Source organism: Salvia splendens, chromosome 5 (assembly GCF_004379255.2).
Source record: "Salvia splendens isolate huo1 chromosome 5, SspV2, whole genome shotgun sequence".
NCBI classification, from domain to species: domain Eukaryota; kingdom Viridiplantae; phylum Streptophyta; class Magnoliopsida; order Lamiales; family Lamiaceae; genus Salvia; species Salvia splendens.
The window spans coordinates 19,859,234-19,879,896 of NC_056036.1; the positions used below are offsets into that span (position 1 = coordinate 19,859,234).

Below are 20,663 nucleotides of genomic sequence, written 5' to 3' on the forward strand. Positions count from 1 at the left end.
AAATATTATATTGGAAAAAAAATGCTTTGTTCAAGAATAAAAATGTTTTAAACAAGAAGGAGAAATAGAGAATTAAAAGAAAGAAGTTGAATACGGCGTACAGCCATTGGAGGAGTGAACTGTTTCAGAATCTGCCGACTAATGGTGAAGGTTAACCTTAATTAAATATTAATATTATTAATATTTTTTACTATAAAATTACTAAAATACCACAGTTATTTTGAACATTGTCTGGTTAAGTTTTCATCACGTTAACCCACCTAACCACACGATTTGTCACCACCAACCAAAACTATTTTTAATGGAAAATTGGATCATAAATATTATCATTTCTTTTTACATAACAATCATAAATTATTTCATAGAAAAGGAACCCAGTCGCTACGACATATTGTCCCACCCTAGACTCAAGTGTAGGTAAGAAATCCTGACGAGGAGTGAGAGAGGGTAGGGCGGTTGTCATTTGAGTGCAGATTGGACTGACATCCCTAATATTAGATAGCATCCCATCTTGCACTTGCAACGGAAAGGGAAATCGAGGCCGAGTTTGGGGCAAGGGCAATTCTCGTCCAAAATTGAATTGCATTGGCACCCCTACAACCTACTCATTGCTATAGTTTGTTTGTGTGTGACATACCCTAAAAAAGGTTAGAGCCGTTTCTTTTCGGCACGATATTTAAGATTAAATGTTTCAAGTGATTTAAGTAAATTGAGAATAAAGTAGAAAGGAAAAATGTTGAAAGTGAAGACAGAATAAAATAAAAATAAATAAATTTTGGTCAAAAAATGAAATGACTCGGCTTAACAACCCAAAGAGTAATACAACTATAATATTTTTGAGAAGTATAATCTGAGCTTTAATGTTATGTAGATCACATTTCTAGAAAACAAGAAAATACAAAGTGCTCTGCTGGAGGAGATAGATGCAGATCAGCTTCCAGAGATTTATGGGGGTAAACTGAAGTCAATTCCAATTCAAGATGCCTAAATCAAATATAATTTGTACTTGGATATGTAACTGTTGGAATCAATCGCAATAAATCGAAGAAGATGAAGTTGAGAAACGAGAAGCTCTTATTATCTGTAGATTACTTTTGGGAATACAATTGTGAGCTAACTGAAAACTCAAAACAAACTAAACAAACTTTTATACAAGTATTCAAGCACAACGGCTACTTCTTGATCAACGGATGAGATTAGAAGATCTCTAACTAATACTAATCCAACGGCTCCTGAATGCTGCTGAGTTAATGAGCTCGATAAAGCTCCAGCCTTGATATTGATCCATCAAATGCCACAAACTCCACCTTGATGGCTCAATCATCTTCCAGCCTTGATCCCTCTCTGTAAACCCACTAGCTTCATACACAAGTCCAGCTTTGATCTTGGCAGAGGCTTAGTCAACATATCTGCTGGATTTTCAGCAGTATCAACCTTGAAGACCTTTATCTCCCCTTCTTCAATCTTTTCTCTTATGAAATGTAACCGCACATCAATGTGCTTACTCCTTTCATGGTAGGCCGAATGCTTTGCCAAGCACAACGCACTGTTGTTGTAACAACCAATGCTTACAACTTTCTGATTTATGCCAAAATCTTCTAGAATTCCTCTTAGCCAACACCCTTCTTTGACAGCTGCTGTTAAGGATAGAAACTCTGCTTCAGTGGTGGATAAAGCAACCACTCCTTGAAGGCTACTTTTCCAACTTATCACGGACCCATAGAGAGTAAACAAATAGCCTGATTGGGATCTCCTAGTATCAAGATTCCCTGCATAATCAGAGTCACTCCAACCAATCAAAGCATCACCTTCAAATGCAGCTCCTCCATCAAACATGATTCCTACATCTGTGGCACCTTTCAGATACCTCATCAGCCACTTCAGGGCAGACAGTGTTCCATTCCATAGTTTGACATGTATATGCTAGTCACAGAAATTGCGTGTGCTATATCTGGTCGTGTGCTAATCATTGCATACATAGCACTGCCAATAATGTTTGCATAGGGAATATTCTGCATTTCCTTCCTCTCTTCATCAGACTTTGGCATCTGCTCAGTTGTCAATTTGTAATGTTGTCCTATTGGCACTGAGACTTCCTTCATATTGCTCATCTTGAACTTACTGATCAGTTTTGATACATAATCTGCTTGTGTCAGCGATATCTGCTTGTTTCCTCTCTTCCTCACTATGGACATCCCAAGAATCCTTCTTGTCGGCCCTAGATCCTTCATTTCAAAAGCAACCTTAAGATCAGACTTCACTTTCTTTATCTCTTCCAAATCAGCTCCAGCCAATAGCATGTCATCTACATATAAGAGTAGATAGGCAACTACAGCTCCACCTGCTCTCTTTATGTAAACACACTCATCATATGCTGATCTTGTGAAGCCACTCTTCATCACGTGATTATTGAACTTCATGTGCCACTGCCAGCTTGCTTGCTTTAGTCCATAGATACTTCTTTGTAGCAGACACACCTTCTTTTCATCACCTGACTTTATAAAACCCTTTGGCTGAGCCATGTATATTGTTTCCTTCAAATCACCATGCAAAAAGGCTGTCTTGACATCTAATTGATCAAGCTCCCAGTCCTTCCTTGCAACAATTGCCAATAAAACTCTTATGGATGTGTGCTTCACCACAGGAGAGAACACCTCTTCATAATCAATGTCATGCTCCTGGGTGAACCCTCTAGCCACTAACCTGGCTTTATATCTCACCTTATCTCCATCAGCACCCTCTATCTTCTTCTTGAAGACCTATTTACAACTCACTACCTTCCTTCCATTTGGTTTCTCAACTAACACCCAAGTACCATTTTTGAGCAGTGAGTCAATTTAATCAACCATTGCTTGCATCCAACTTTCCCATTCTTTACTCTGCATGGCCTCCTCATAGGTGCTAGGCTCTGAGTACTCCACTTCTTCTGCCACCATTAAACAGAAAAATAAGAACTCAGCATCAGAGTATTTAGTTGATGGCTTGATATTCCTTCTGACCCTATCTCTGGCCAACTTCCAACTTCCTTCAATGGATGGAGTGGACTGATGTGGTTGATGTGGAGATTGTGGAACACCAGTGACCTCAGCCTCCTGATTTTGATCATTTTCACTATGTTCCACCTCAATCTCTGGAATAACTACATGTTCAGTCTCAAAACATCAGATTTCTTCTTGAAAGGCAGATCATGCTTCCAAAAGACAACATTTCTATTTATGACAATTTTGCCATTTCCAGGTTCTACACACCATAACTTATACCCCTTTACTCCTGGTTGATACCCTATCATGATGCATTTAAGAGCCCGAGCCTCCAACTTCCCTTGCTTGACATGTGCAAAAACTCTACAACCAAAAGTTCTCAGACTTTCATAGCTTCCATGCCTGTCGAACCTGGTTATTACCTATGCCTTTCACTTCACAAATCTGGTTATTACCAAGGATCACAGAACTAGCAATCTCCTTCAAATCATCAAACCAGTGGAGATTGGGGGTCATATGAAAGCTGCATCCGGAATCCATGATCCAAGAACCATTCTCCACATGCTCCATAACATTCAGAGCCACTGGAGCTTCATCATCTTCCACTGCCTGAGTGGTATTCACAGCTTTTCCACCCAATTCCGCTTGTTTTCTTTTACAACCGTAGCAATATTTCTTCAAATGATCTAGTTTCTTGCACCAATGGCAAGAACGAGTCTCTTTTTGATCAGTTGGTGGTCCTTGCTTGTAGGCCTCATTGAACTTCTTGAATGGCTTATTCCCCTTGAACCTTTTGACATTTATGCTCTCCGAGATAGAATCAGTAGATCTTCCTTCAACTTTCTGTAATTCTTTAGACCTCAAGGACGATTGCACTTCTTGAAGTGTGATGGTCTTCTCTCGGCCATAAAGAATTGCATCGCGTAGCTGATCATAACTCTGAGGAAGTGCATTCAATAATAATATGGCCTTGTCTTCATCACCAATAGAAACATCAATATTTTTAAGATCGTCTACAGTTTTATTGAAATTCTCTAGCTGCTCTAAAATCGACTTTCCATCTACAAACTTGTATGAATATAGGCGCTGCTTCATAAGCAGTCTATTTGCTAGAGACTTTGGAAGGTATAGATCTTCAAGTTTCGCCATAATACCTGCCGCTGTAGTTTCGCTGGATATCTCTCGCAAAACTTTATCTCTTAGGCATAGAACAATCGTGCTGAACGCCTTTGCTTCAATCTCACCATCTTTTGCAGCAGATTTCGCATCCGAGGCCTCTGCCTCCTTTCCTTCCTTCGCCTCTGTCGTTAGGGCCGAAGATAATCCTTGTTGCGTAAGCAGAGCACGAACTTTCATCCTCCACAAGGCAAAATCATTCTTGCCCGTGAACTTTTCAGCTTCAAATCTTGATGCCATCTTTACGTCGCGGATCCGATTCCAACAAGAACAATATTGAAGGACTTTTTCACTCGATCGGCAACTTTCCCAAAGACGGCGCCAATTGTTGGAATCTATCGCAATAAATCGAAGAAGATGAAGTTGAGAAACGAGAAACTCTTATTATCTGCAGATTACTTTTGGGAATACAATTGTGAGCTAACTGAAAACTGAAAACTCAAAACAAACTAAACAAACTTTTATACAAGTATTCAAGCACAACGTCTACTTCTTGATCAACGACTGAGATTAGAAGATCTCTAACTAATACTAATCCAACGGCTCCTGAACACTGCTGAGTTAATGAGCTCGATTAAGCTCCAGCCTTGACATTGATCCATCAAATGCCACAGTAACAACTTAAGATGTGAGAAATCATCATATGCTTTTGCTTTTATTATTGACTATTATAACAACCATTGTGCGTTTTCGGTTATTCGCTATTTAATATCCAGTCTTTAAGATCATTTACAAGCAAACATAATATTCGTTCAGTATATAGATAATGTTGAGACACGAGATAATATACGTCTAAGCTTTCCATCATTATCTTATGGTGACGAAAATATCAGATGAGAAGATTAAAAACAAACATAATGTGGCAACCATTAAATGTTTATGTTACGTAGATAGGTCAAATAAATACAATTTGACTCTCAGTCATGATAGTCTTTGTAGCGTAATGAGAAACATCCATGTCTCTTTGTTGAAATCGTGACCGGTCAAAGGGTTTTAATTAACCACGACGTTTATGTGAGGAATATTTAATTTATGAAATTAGATGATATAGGATTGATCTACGTTTAGAGTAGATGATTGTGATATGTTCATTTTCTCTGAACAGATTCTTGGTGATTGAGAAATTCTCTCTCCATCGCACAAGAGTCTGCAATTTTGGTTGAACATGACTTTTAATGCACAATTGGTAAAGTAAGAGAGATAGATAGAAAAAATGATTAATGTATTGTTAGTGAGAATGTGGCTCACCTCATTTGAGAGAAAAAAGTTTCCAAAATTAGAAAGTGCTTACTTGTGAGGCGGACTAAAAATGAAAGAATGCATACTCTTTTGGGACGAAGGGAAAATGAAATAAAGATGGACACAAAAATTGGAGCTATGAAGGAGCTATAAAAAAAACCAAGGTAATAAATGACAAGTGTTAATTATCCCATATTGATGGAGAGAGCTTCATTATACATGTACTTCTTCCGTTCTATAGAAATATGTCATTTGGGTTTGGCAAGAGTTTTAATACTCCCTCTGTCCCCAAAGAATATGCACTTTGGGTTCGGCACGAGTGTTAATGTAAAATTGGTAAAGTAAGAGAGATATACAGAGAAAAGGTAATTAAAGTATTGTTAGTCGAGAATGAGTCCCACCTTATTAGAGAGAAAGACTTTCTAAAATTAGAAAGTGCATATTCTTGTGGGATGGGCTAAAAAGGAAAGAGTGCATATTCTTGTGGGACAGAGGAAGTATGTAATTGGTAAAGTAAGAGAGAATGAGAAAAAATAGTTGAAATTGTATAGTAGATGGTGGGGCTCACAAATGATAAAGTAAAAGAGAAGGAGAAAAATATTATCATAAATGGATATGGATTATTTGTATAGGACGGACGAAAAAAGAAATATGACATATTTCTATGGATGGAGAGAGTATTTAATAGGCCGAATTATTAAAGTTAATAATTATTAAATTATTAACTTGTGATGTGTGAAACGTCCGTCCTGAGCCAGACTAATCCTATCACCAGTCCACGTCGGCGAGCCACATCGTTATTACGACACAACGAAGCTAACGTGGCTTACATGTACTGAGTCCACGTTGTGATCGAATCTAGATAATGGCAGACTTTACTTCGGTTGACTCCAGCCTCCACATGCATTGGTTGTCGGTTGGTGCCTGTATAGGTTAGTCTTTCCATGTCATTCTACACGTCAACTCATTCTCTATATAGCTTTCGTTTTCATCGAGTTCGTCGGAGTTTTCTTCGTCTGCAGTGCTGCAACGAACAAGACATAGCCATTTTATCTTTAGGGACGATAGGCCAATTCTAAAGCACTACCGTGACGTATCTCGTTTTGCGAAAGATGACTTCTCGACTCGTCTCATATTTTAGGGTTTACCGTTTCGATTATTGTATTCACATTTCAATTTTATTTCCGTGTGATCTCTTTTTTTTCTTTGAATTGTATTACGCCATACTAGTATCTTTATATCTCAGTTTTCACAACATCTCTCACTTAATAAATTACGAAATAAATTACGAAAGCGTCTTTTTCTAAAAATTGATTGGGAAAAGCTCTGCCAAACTAATACCGACCCAAAAATTAATAATCAAGGGTTCAGACTTTAGACTATACAATATATAAAGATAATATTTATATAATTATTTTTTAATAATAGTAATACAATTTTAATATCATTATTTTATTTGCAGGCAATACTTCCACCAGTATAATTTAAACGACTCTTTAGTGCACTTCCACCACGTGGTTTTTGATTGCATCCTTATCCTATGTTTGTATTAAGTCCATCTAATATTAATCAACTCCTTATACATATGTTCGTGAAGGAAAACTCTAGACACCATCCTTTAATCTACCAATTTAATCCCCACAATGAAAGTATCTTCTCAACTTTCCAATTTAGGATCATCTTCTCAAATACTCCCTCCATCCTATAAAAATATTCTTTTTCCATTTTATCCGTCCACAAAAATACTTCATTTCTATTTTTGCCAAGTCTTTTCTCTCTTATAAGGTATCTCATTTTCTATTAACAATACTTCAATCACTTTTTCTTTCTATGTCTCTCCTACTTAACTAATTTAACATTAAAGCACGTGTCATTCTCAAAGTCTCTATAATGAAACGAAGAGAGTATAATTTTGTTCATCAAATATAAGTCCATCAAATATTGTTGAATAATGATAATTTAAATAAACGCCTTTCAAACACAACTAAAACATAAAACTAATAACAACACCAAAATTTTAATAATTAAGTACTGTTAAAAACTTAAAATACTAAAGCATGAAAAACAACAATAAATACTGTAGATTGATAAAATTTGTCAATGTTAGAGATTGATAAGTTGAAATTATAACTGATATAGTTGGTAAAATTAGTAATTGATCAAATGTAGTAGAAATTAAGATAGAATTAATTAAATTATAAAATTCACAATATATTTTATCATTGATCTTTTATTATATACTATTCACTTCATTCCGGCTAAGATGACACATTTCTTAGTCGACACGAAATTTAAAGAGTTGTTGTTTAATATGTTTGATTGGAGAGGAAAAAAAGTTAGTGTAATTATTAAATAGAGAGAGAAAGAGGGTTCAATATGTAATTGGAGAGGAAAAAAATGCTTGGTGTATTATTGAAAAGAGAAAGTTTCTACAAGTTTAAATATGTCTTATTTGTGACAAAATAAAAAAGTAAAGTGTGTGTCAGCTTAAAAGCGACGGGAGAGAGTATAACACTTCTAAAATTTAGTAATAAGATAAAAAAAAAACAATTAAATTTATAATTAAAAGCAAATGTGATTATCATATCTATTTAAATAAGCAAAATTGAGTTTTTAAACAAGATAAACTAAGAAATAGAGTAGTGCATACCCCAATTTATTGTCAATATTTAGTTGTAAGTATTTTGGTTCTACTATTTCGTCGAAGTTGGAGATTTGAAGTCGTATTAAAAATATACTCCTTTTGTCCCAAATTACTTGAGTCATGTTTCATTTTGAGTTGTTCCAAGTTACTTGAATCATTTCTTTTTTTTGGCTAAAAATAAAATATCTAATCACACCTACTTTATTTTTTTTACTTTACTCTCTCTTCTCTCTCTTACTTTATCCTATCATCAACTTTATTTTTACTTTATTTAACTCACTAAACACAACTTTTTTAAATCTCGTGCCGAAAAAAACTCCTCAAGTAACGTGGGACGGAGGGAGTTTGTATTTTTCATTTGTGTCTGTCACATAAAAATATGGACATTTCTATTTATAGAAAATAATCCTCAACTCATTCTATTTATACATCAATTTATTTACAACTTATACTACTAGAGTCCACCATTACAATTCATTTAACACTAATAATAGTGTGAGTTCCACTAACACTACTTTAACTACCATGTTCATCATCTTTCTTACTTTACCAATTGTATATTAATTCTTATGTCATTTCAAATGCATATATTTTTATGTGAATATAAAAAACACCACATTTAATTCTTAATTGCATGTGTATTTTGTTTGAAGCGTCTAAAACAATTGGTTAATTTTACTGGTCCAGTAAAATTTTAAGTTATATATAATCCACACACATATATCTTGAATCATAAGAATAAAACAAAACGTGCATAATGCATTCATGTAAAATCAGAAATTGATGGTAGTTTGATATACATGCACTTGTTATATTTCCTTCGTCCCACTACGTGGTACTCATGTTCTATAATAAGAGTTTTATTTTACTTTTACTGTAAACGATAAGCAGGCCTCACATTATTTCATTCACACTTTACTACTCCTTCCGTCTCATTCAAGATGGTCACCTTTCCTTTTTTATTTGTCCCAATCAAGATGATCACTTTCCAATTTTGGAAATAACTTTCTCTCTCATATCTTCTCATTAAATATTCAACTACCTTTTTTCTCTCCACTTTATTCCTTCCTAAAATAATGTGCCACTCAAGAATGTGACCATCTTGACTGGGACGGCGTCAAAGAAGGCTTTCTACGGACAGAAATCACGCCTTAAGCACCTTCTATAGAGCGACAAGAATACAGCTTTTTTTCACTCTCTTGTCGAGAGAAACAACTCGAGGAACATGATCACCTTCCTCTGCAGAGAAGATGGTTCAGTGTCAAAGGATCAAGATGAAATCATCGACAGCTTCGTTCAATACTATAAGGGACTCCTGGGAACCGAAGGAGTAGTTCAGCCACTAAGAACAGAGGTGCTTGACAGAGGATACAGACTTGATAATGAAGACAACGAAGGCCTCACCCGTGAGGTGACCACAGAGGAGATCAAGGAAGCACTTTTCAACATCAGTATTGATAAGTCGTCGGGACCGGACGGGTACACATCAGCCTTCTTCAGGAGGCACTGGGAGTTCATTGGGGAAGACTTAGTCAATGCGGTTAAGGAGTTTTTCACCACAGGAAAGCTTCTAAAAAGCCTCAATACGACAGCCATTTCTCTTATCCCGAAGACCTCCACGAATCCCACAGTTAGTGACTTCAGACCGATTGCCTATTGCAATGTGGTCTACAAGGTGATCACAAAAATCTTTTCGAAGCGGCTTGAGATGCTCCTCCCTAAGATAGTTAGCCCAGCTCAGTCGGCTTTCATCACAGGGAGAAGTATCATGGACAATATCTACCTTGCTGAGGATATCATGAGAGGTTACACAGTCAAGAGAGGGCCACTGAGATGCATTGTCAAGATTGATCTCCGGAACGCTTACGACACAGTTGACTGGAGTTTCTTGAGGGGCGTGCTTCAAGGCCTCAACTTCCATCCTTTCTTTATCCATTTGATCATGGAGTGCGTTACCTCACCTTCGTACACGATCGCGGTGAACGGTAGCCACCACGACTACTTCAGAGGTAAAAGGGGTCTTAGGCAGGGAGACCCCATGTCCCCTTCACTGTTCATTTTATGCATGGAATATATGTCTTGTTTGCTCCTTACTCGCACTACTAGGAAATTCTCATTCCATAAAAGATGCGGGCAAGCGGGCATTACTCACCTTGCTTTTGCAGATGATCTCTTTCTGTTCGGCAGGGGAGACTTGATTTCTATGCAGATTTTGGCAGATTCCATGGAGGAATTCTCGGCATGCTCAGGACTTGGGATCAATCAGGGAAAGTCTAACATGTTCATTGCAGGCACCATCAAAGTTCCCAAGGAGACTTTACTGCAAATGTTTGGATTCCCAGAAGGCACCCTTCCAATCAAGTATTTGGGCATTCCACTCGCATCTAAGAGACTTAACTCTTCAGACTATGGCCAACTAATCGACAAGCTTTCAGACAAAATCAAAAAATGGTCAAGTAAGACTCTTTCTTTTGCTGGGCGATTGGAACTGATTACATCTGTCGTGCAGGGAGTGGAATCATACTGGTTCCAAGCCTTTCCGATTCCCGGGACAGTCATTGAGAAGCTCATTGGGATTGCCCGTACTTTCCTTTGGGGGAAGAAGTATAGTCAAGTTGCCTGGGATGATGTGTGCAAGCCGAAGAAGGAAGGGGGTTTGGGAGTCAGAAACCTCAAGGCTTGGAATTCGGCACTTCATGCCAAGACCCTCTCGAACATTCACTCGAAGAAGGACTCCCTTTGGATTCGATGGATGCATGTAGAATACATCAAGAATAATTCTATCTGGGATTGGACGGCGCACAAAAAGAACGACTCTATGCTCATTAAGAAGCTCTTGTCCATCCGGGATGAGATGTTGGGCAGATGCACCCGAGACGAGATCACAACACTCTGGAGTTCTTGGTTCGCGGGAAAAGGGGTCCACGAGGCATATGAATGGTTTAGGCCGAGAGGTGAGAGACTATTCTGGGCTAAATATGTCTGGAAGGACTTTGTCCCTCCTAAGTACTCGTTCATTACTTGGCTCGCACTTCGAGGACGCCTTTCCACACTGGATTGCCTCCACTTCGTGGAGAACTTAGACCCTACTTGTCAGCTTTGTCGTTGGGAGGAGGAATCAGCAGACCACCTCTTCTTCAAATGCCCGAAGACTTGGGCTGTTTGGGGAAAGATCATGTTGTGGCTTGGCATCGTGAGGAGATCGACGACGATCAGGAGTGTCATCAAATGGGCAGGACGGCAGATCAGAGGTTCACAGATTGTTCAGATGGCGAAGAGGATTGCACTCATGGCTTCAGTGGCGATCATTTGGAGAACGCGGAACAAGATTATCTTTGATGGGAAGGCATGGGATGCAGTTAGGGTCATCTTTGAGATCAAAGAAGCTACCTACAACATCTTGTATTCACATTTCCCACACGAGCAGGTCCTTCTCCACCTTCCAGACAGGTGATGGTGTTCACATCTTTCGGATGTTTTGGTCTTCGACACACTTTGAGTCACTCATCAGGGTACTCTTTTTCCCCTTGGGGAGTTTTATCCCATGGGGTTTTATCCCCAAGGGGTTTTAACGAGGCCCGCCCCATCTAGGTTTTGATGGGTGACGTGAACTAGGGTCGTTCTTGTTGGGGCCTTGCTCTTTGGTTTTTGTTTCTTGGTCTCTACCATGTTTTTTCATTCTAGCCGAATTGTGGTTTTTCACTTGTATTTTCCTCGGGTTTGCCCGAGTGTGTGATGTAAACAATGGTTTCATTTTTACTTAATTTATTTAGTCATCAAAAAAAAAAGAGATAGTATGAAATATATAAGTGATATTCACATTCCATTAACTTATTTAACCTTAAAACCCATGCCCAAACCAAATAGGCTCCCATTTTAGGACGGAGGGAGTATTTGTTTTTTGATACAAAATTTTATTTAGCGTTCTTTTGGGAATTAAACATAATAAATGTGACACCCCGAAATTTCGTTCCTTTCTTTCAAGATAAATATGATTTATTAGCTTAATTAATTTTTCGTTTAGAAGACGTGTGATCGTAGAACTCTAGTTGAATCCCGACTATTGAATATATAAGCATTTGGTTTTGGAAAATAAAGATTGAGACATTATTGATGCAAAGGAAAAGAAAATATATTAGTACAGTGTGAAGAGGATTTTATATATCTTTTGGGATGGTGAATTGAAAGAGACTACACATATATGAATTACGTCATGTGGTACACCAATTGTGTGATACAACACCTTCACTTATTCTATCACTAAGCACTTGGAGACTCTGCTATTTTGGCAAGGAGACAAAGTGGTATACTAGTCAAATCCTATTGTCTTCTTCTTCTCTCCTCCCTCTCGGTTTTGTGCTCCACAATACTCCAAATGACAGCCATATACCTGCAAGAAAGGTTCAAAGACAAGAAAAAGGTAATAGAAGTAAGCTACACAAAATTCAAAGATTGGAACTTTGTCAAAAAAATGGAAAATGCCAAGCTATGATAAAATGTTCACTATATCACCATCCTGCCATGGTCTCAAGTATAGACAAAGAGTAGGATACTCCTCAATCTTCCAACTAAGTAAAGAGACAAGAATGGGCAAGGAGTGAGTTCATCCCTATGGCCTTTTAGAGGCAACATCAGAACCTCTTTCCCCATCGTCCGAGGCTGAGGAAACAGCCAAGAGAGACAGCCCACACATACACCAAAGTGGTAAGAAAAACATGAACACAAAGCTCAAAAGGGAACCAAGCATGCAGCCTCCAAATAGAGGATCCACTCCCCAAAATCTGCCATAAGAAGCCAAGAAATTGGCCTATAAATACAGCCATCACCCCCTCCCCTCCACACACTCATTCGGCCCCCAAGATTCTCAGGCGTGGAGTGCGACTGAGGGGGGAAACGGGCGGCGCAAGCCAGTGGCAGCAAGAGGGCAAACCAAGGATTCACCGAACTGACACCTCCTTGCATCATGTAGATCAATCACAACACTTAGCCAAGAACTTAGAGCTCAATAAGATTTTTACAACAATAGCTTCAGCAAGTAAGACATAGGCTTAGCCTCAACATCCATTCTGCCCAGAACTACGAATAAGATGCCGCTGCCGTGATAGTCAAGAACATAGAGTTAATGCCACGGTTCTACCAAATTTCACAATAGGAAGCTTCTACCATGAACCCCAAAGAGCAGATACAATAATCAATGTCACAATATTAAGGTTTGATCACAACCATAGCCAATGCTTTTAAAACACTCAGTTGCTGCCGGAATTTCAAACAAGTAAGCTAAGTTTTACGGAAGAGAAAACTTAGCTTTAGTATGAAGGGCTGTCCGACAGAGAACTCGATGGAAGGAGCTGACGCGAGTTGCCGACGTCGGCGTGAATCCGTCGCAGAAGAAGAGTGACGGCACGGCGTCGGCTACGAACGTGAGACAGCGGAGGGAGAGACGCCGATAGGGGAAGAACCGGCGAAGCCGGGCAGCGGACAGCGATTTCGTCGGATAGGAGAAGAGCGAGAGAGGCGATGCCTCCTCCACATCGGTAACTCCGTCGGAGGTTGCGGGAGCTTCACAGGCGTGAAGGAGAACCAGGCGATGCGAGGAATCGCCGGAGAGGGGAGAAGAGGGAAAGATAGATTGATAGACGGAGGCGTGGAGGAGCCGGTGACGGAACTCGCCGGAGAAGGTGAGGGAGATGGGAATTATGCGCTGCTGCTCCATTCCTGATTTAGGGATTTCAAATAAAAAGGAAATGAGAGAGGAGACCGATGTAGACATGCCCACGGTTCGTAAACCGGCTGTTCCGATTTCGAGAAATGTGGAACCGGAATCGAACCGTGAGGCTATTTCACGGTTCCGGTTTCGGTTCGAAAACCGACGGTTCCGGTTCCGAACCGCCAGTTTTTTACGATTTTTCACTGTTCCGAACCACCAGTTTCCGGCGGTTTTTCGCGGTTCCGGCTAGATTTCACGGTTTTCCGACGGTTTTTATGGTTCCGGTTTGGAACCGTCCAGAACCAGCGGTTCCGGCACGGTTTCTGTTCGTAAAATTTAGAACCGGAACCGGCTCGCGGTTCAAGAAAAAAATCACGGTTTCGGTTCAGAACCGAAACCGGTGGTTACGGTTCCGCGGTTAACCACCGGAACTGAGAGACCGATGGGTTGAAGGAAATGGGAGTGTAAGAATTTGAGCCACTTTAATTATTTTTGTTTGGGTCATTTGAATTGGCTAAGTGGGCTGCTGGTTAAATAAATTAAGTGGGCCTTGAGTTTTAAATGTTGGGCTTTAGGAATTAATGGAAGTAGTGGCTCTTCCTTTATTAAGTTTTCAAGGATGGAATATAATGAAGTTTAGGTACGCGAGAGCCGATCGGTGTCGCCCCGCAACGCCATGGGCGGCCTTAAGAAAAATCCGAAGAAAAGGATTTAAAAAGGGATTTTTCCAAGAATCCATATTTTATTAAATAAGTGCCCAAATATTTGTTTTAAAGAAAATAGAATTCATCCAAAGTTAGTGAAGTGAATAAATAAATTTTGCAGAGTTGTGAAGCCCGAGGTAGGATTAAGAAAAATCCTATAAGCCGAGACTAAGATATAGGTGCTATCCTTTAGGATGCATGCATTCTTTTCTCAGGAAAAATAGTTCAAGTACTAATTAGCGTGCTACGCTATTTATTTTCAAAGGATAAATTATTCAAGGGCAAGTGAGGCCAGACGAGAGTTGTTATTTGGAGATAAGCGTATCAGGTGGGATTTCTTTTAATATCCAGCACATAAGTGTGGATATAAATCAAATACTTTGCGAAAGTATGAAATATCATCTTTTCTCAAAATGAAGCTGTGATTATTTTCAAGTTGTTGTCATGCCATAAAATGTTTGTTTTTTAGGCCTATCTGTTGGGGCTATATGCCGAGGGTTTTGGCGACGCCAAAGCTATGTAACGAATTCGGTTCCCAATAGGACCGCAAATCCTATTCGGAATATTGTGCACAAGGGCCGTGAGCCATCCAAGAGGGTGGGCCGGCTATGGTGTCTGTGAAGGTGGCCACCTTTTCGGTACACGACTTTTCAGATATGGTATGAGTATTGAAGAACTTAGACTGATCGGTCAGATTTTTAAGATCACAAAAGAATTTAGTAAGCTCGGGCCTTTTTAAGAAAACCCCCGTGTGTTACTGTTGATGGATGACAACTATATAATGTATGTTTTACTTTTCGGCACGTGTCCACTGAGTACTCTTGTACTCAGCCCTGCATGTATTTCTAAATGTGCAGGTTGAACGTCAAGAGGAAGGAGTATTGATCGGAGTCGATGTTAGTAATTAATCAAGTGGATCTTTCGACAATTCGTGTCTTCATACACGAAGTCGTTTAGTAAGGACTTATTCCGCTGTACTTTTGTTAAGTGAGAATTTCAAAGTCTCACCATCGAACTCTGATTTAGTTGATGAGATGATTAATCTATTTCTGAGACCATGTAATTGAATACTTGGCTTCTATTTTATGGTATAATCGATTTGGTCTTTCCGGCAAGTTCCTTGAGTTCTACCATTTTCTTTCCCCGTTTCTGTAATCCCTCTTATTAGTCGCGGATTACCCGCTTTCGCTATCCTTAGCAAAAGGCGGTCGTGACAATAAAGCATGAAACAAAAAAATGAGGTAATATTATTTCAATTTGAAGTAATAGTGTATTATTTTTAAAAGAATAAATCAGAAAGAAAATATATTATTTTCAATCGAGCAGAAGTAGTATAAAATGTTATTCTAGAATAATTCATAAGGTAGGAACTAATGAGTCATCTCTATCCAAAATTATTTATAGTAACAGTAGGATATTTAAATACTACTCTCCTCGTTGCATAATAACTGTGCGTATGCACTTTGATTAGATAAAAGTATTTTAATGTAGAATCAATAAATAAAAAGAGATAATAAAAAAAGTAATTAAAATATTATTAGTGAAAATGAGTCTCACCTCAATTAGATCAATTGAGATCAATTAAGAGTAAAGAGTTTGATCAATTGAGAGTAAAGAGTTTCCCAAATTTTAAAAAAATGTATACTCTTATTTCAATGGATAAAAAGAAAAAAACACGTACTTTTTTAGAACGAATTATTACATTTTATTAGGGAAAATTGATTCATCTCATCAGTATTCCTTCAGCTCCGCCATGAGTTATGTGTATTGTTTATTGAACATCTTATCTAAAGTCATTATTTTATTTTTTTAGAAATATTATAGTAATTATTTTTCTTATTTTAGTTTCTTTGCTATTTTTTTCTCACTTCTGAACTTTATTTTATCCACTTATAATATCATTTTTTCAATTTTGTGTAAAAAAACGTGTCACTCGTAACACAAAGAATAGCGTATTAGGGAAGGTCTCTCAGCAAGCACATTTTCAGACGTAAATAATTTAATACTCTGTCTATTGAGTCATCGGATGCCTTTCTCATGAAATAATCGGCAAAATATATGTGGCCCCAAATTTTCCCATTTGTTTTTGCTTATCTATTAAATTTATGTCTGCCTTTATTGTTTTACTCCCAACTTTCTATAAAAATATTAAAATAATATATAAATTAATATATATAATAAAAAAATAGTTAAAATGAATAGTACAACTTACAATATTATCGGTGTTTAACAAGTTATAATGATAGATCATAATAATATAAGTTGAATAAATTGATGTATATAAATAATAAATTATGTATAATTTTTTTATAATAAAAATGTATATATATTTATAAAATAACGAAAATAAAAAATGTGCACATATTATTTATTTATTTTGGATGGATGGGGTATTTCTTAGCTTACCATTTTGCATTCGTCGTCACTGCTGACGCTTGTCTTAAAGTTTTCGATCCATCTCGTCAAATCCGGAATCCTCTCAAATCAATTATGTCTACGATAGAATTTATTAGGTAGTCGACATTTAAATATCTTTTTGTATTACTCTACTACCATAGATTTTAAAATAAAAAATAGAAACCGACGTTGCACTATGTATATATATGTGATCGGTTGGTGTTGTCTTGAGTATTACTACTCCATTTCTAATCAAGAAAAGAAAAATGGCCGCGGATAAGGTGATTCTGCTGGATTTTTATCCTAGCATGTTCGGAATGAGGGCGAGAGTGGCGTTAGCAGTGAAGGGCGTGGAATATGAATACAGAGAGGAGGACTTGCGCAACAAATCGCAGCTTCTTCTCGAATCCAACCCCGTTCACAAGAAAATCCCCGTTTTGATTCATAACGGCAAACCCGTTTGTGAATCGCTCATCATTGTTGAGTACATCGACGAGGTCTGGGACCACAAATCACCTCTCTTGCCTTCCGATCCTTATCTGAGAGCTCAGGCTAGGTTTTGGGCTGATTACATCGATAAAAAGGTACGTGTCGTGTTAAAATCTCTTGAATCTTGTTTACATCAATTTGCTGAAGATCCTATCTCATCCACTCCTTCCGTCCTTGAAACTATGTAACATATTTCATTTTGTTAATCCCACAAAATTTATCACATTTCACTTTTTATCATTTTTTATAGTAAACCCCACTTTCCACTAATTCATTCATATTTTATTATAAAACTAATATATAAAAGTAGATTTTATTATAAAACTAATATATAAAAGTAGACTCCCGTTCTACTAATTTTTTTAACTCACTTTACATTATACTCTCTCTGTCCCATAAAAGATATCACATTTGTGGAGTGACATGGAATTTTAGGAGATTTTATTTTATGTGTTAAATGGAGATAGAAAATATAATTTTTATATTAATGTAAGAGTAAATTTTTTCAAAAATGTAAATGTGACATCCCCATACTTAAAAGGAAAGTATGACATCTATTATGAGACAGAGGCAGTATTTCTTAAAAAAATCTTAACTTTTCAACTCACTTTGCATTATATTTTTTGAAATGTGTATCTTAAAACTGTGACAAAATTTAATAGACATGAGAATATATAATAGTCGATAATTTCCCCATTACAACTCATTTTAAGGGGTAAATGGGCTTTTTTATGGTTAAATGTATAAATTTTAAAGCCGTGCCACGAAGGATTGGAATCAGAACCTTTGACTTGATCAGACATGAACTTCTTGACTGCTTGGCTAACTCACACAACTATTATCATCCTCAGTCCGATTTTCTCATCTCTTATCTCTAATATGAGATTAGAATTCTACTACTTCTGTAGATGTATGCTGCTGGGAGAAAGGTGTGGACTACGCAAGGGGAAGAGCAAGAAGCGGGGAAGAAGGAATTCGTTGAGACTCTGAAGCAGTTGGAGTCGGAGCTGGGGGAGAAGCCCTTCTTTGGCGGTGACAGCTTCGGATTTGTGGACGTGGCGTTGATCACATTTTCGACGTGGTTCCACACCTATGAGACTTTGGGGAATTTCAGTATCAAAGAGCATTGCCCCAAATTGATTGAGTGGGTGAAGAGGTGTTTGGAGATCGGAGACGTGTCCAAAGCGTTGGCAGAGCCCAACAAGATTTATGACTTTGCTTTGGCCCGCAAGAGCAAGTTTGCTGCCCAGTGATTTTATTGCATAGTCTCTACTAGCTAGAGAGCGTGTGGCTTTTATGAGTTGTATTTTTCTACAGTTTGTTATTTCAAGAATAAATGTCTAGAGTCTAGACTCTCAAGACTAGAGTTGTGACCTATAATAAGCTATCTAAGTTTGCATTGTAGTTATATGTTGTTATATGATTAATATATTGTCTTCCCTTTTTCTAAATAATGCTCCCTCCGTCCGTGAAAGTTTGTTACATTTTTCATTTTCATTCGTCCCATAAATTTGTTACATTTCATTTTTTTTCATTTTTGATGGTGCATCATATTATAATAACGCATTCTTACTCTCATTTTATTATAAAACTAATATATAAAAATAGGATTCATATTCCACTAATATTTTTCTTTATATTTTTAAAATTTCTGTCCGATTAAAGTGTGACAAAATTTAAGGGACAGAGGGAGTATCTAATTCTTTTTATGCTGAGTGTACAATAAGCTTTAAGGTTCATGATTTAAATTTTCATTTACCTTTTTTATATTCCCTCCGTTTCAAGGTAGTTGAATCTTTTAGCTTGTACCAAGTTAGTTGAGTCATTTTTTTTTGGCAAAAACTTTATTATCTCTCATACTTTACTCTATTCATCTCTCTTACTTTATTCTCTTTTATTTTACTCTTCTTTTAATCTTTAACACAACAATTTCTTAAATCTCCCCCACATAAAAAATGGCTCAAGTATTCGGATGAAGTATTAACCATTATTATTTTGTATTTGAAAATAAAATGCATTTATGTTCATTCAACACTTAAAAAAACGACACATGGATGTGATTACAGAATTTAATAAGGTAACTAAAATCTTTAATTACAACAAAAATATTTAATTGTAATTAAGCACATACTTTATAATTCAAAATAAAGTATTAAGAATTATTTCACCTTCTCGTAGTTTGCTATAGCAATTTAATTTCATTATTCACAAAACTTCTGATTATAACTTATTATCAATTTTCTAAGAGATTGAAAAACGGGTCATTCTAGCTATCCAAACATAAAGATGATCATATTGAAGATATGGAAAACTGGGAAAACGGGTCTTGGAGATGGATTTTGAAATGGAGAAGAAATATTTTCGCTTGGGATGAAAGATAGTTGGGGATATCTATGTAGCAGTTGGCTATTTTACCTTGAGGAAAAACACTAGTGATGTGAGGATTTGACTTTTTAATAAATTAAACATCTTTTTGGTTTCTAGCTTTGTTTTGCAGGTTAATAAACTCATGGGGATGGATGATGTAGACACTAGCACAGGAAGGATTGTGTGTGGACTCTTACACTACCACGAGCACAACTTCTTTATTGGTTTATACTACAAGGAAGACTCAATGACATAGAAAGGCTCTTACGAATGAGTGTTCAAGGAGTCGAAGATGATCTAAGTATCTTTTGCAAGGAAGAAATTGAGTTCGTTGAACACACCTTTTTCTGCTGCAAGGTTTCCAACATTCTCTGGTATTATTGCTATAACCTATGAAATATCTCCCTTTGTCTTCTCAAAGATGCATTGGCTTACTTTCTAAGTTAGCATGGGACCCATTTGACAAAAACAAGTTTGGAACTCTAAGTTTCACAATATTCTTTGGTCTATTTGGGACATCCACAATAAGAAAATATTTCGAGAGCTTCACTCGAATTGGGATCTAGAAAAGAGAAGACTTTAAAGCATCCACAATAGGGACGCCCTAACAATAGCATAGTCTAAAACTCCTGCCGCATCATCACGCCCTTCCCACAACCTAGCCACAGGCTAACCAAACAACAGCCTAGCAATAGGCTAGTAATAGCCTAGCTAACGCCCTAGCCCAGCAAATAAATTGACAAATACTCCCTCCGTCCCAAGGTAGTTGAGGCATTTCTTTTGGGCACAGGATTTAAGAAAATGATTTGTTAAAGGTTAAAGTGGAGAGAGGAAAGTAAGAGAAGGAATAAAAATTTTACCAAAAAAGGAAATGACTCAACTACCTTGGGACAAATTAAAAAGGAATACGACTCAACTACCTTGGGACGGAGGGAGTATGAAATTAAAATTGGACAAAC

General features: G+C 37.3%; 1 protein-coding gene across 1 annotated transcript; it reads left to right on the forward strand.

Annotated features, from left to right (window-relative positions):
• The first annotated feature begins 17,048 nt into the window (after positions 1-17,048).
• Positions 17,049-18,788, forward strand: LOC121805342 (glutathione S-transferase U19-like). Its single transcript, XM_042205149.1, has 2 exons — positions 17,049-17,432; positions 18,246-18,788. The coding sequence occupies exons 1-2, from the start codon at positions 17,115-17,117 to the stop codon at positions 18,588-18,590; spliced, it is 663 nt and encodes a 220-aa protein (XP_042061083.1). The 5' UTR covers positions 17,049-17,114; the 3' UTR covers positions 18,591-18,788.
• Positions 18,789-20,663: the final 1,875 nt, after the last annotated feature.

Coding starts and splice junctions, on each gene's coding strand:
- LOC121805342 (XM_042205149.1), top strand. CDS start 17,115: ATGGCCGCGGATAAGGTGATTCTGCTGGATTTTTATCCTAGCATGTTC. Junction 17,433..18,245: donor CTGATTACATCGATAAAAAG/GTACGTGTCGTG, acceptor CTACTTCTGTAG/ATGTATGCTGCTGGGAGAAA.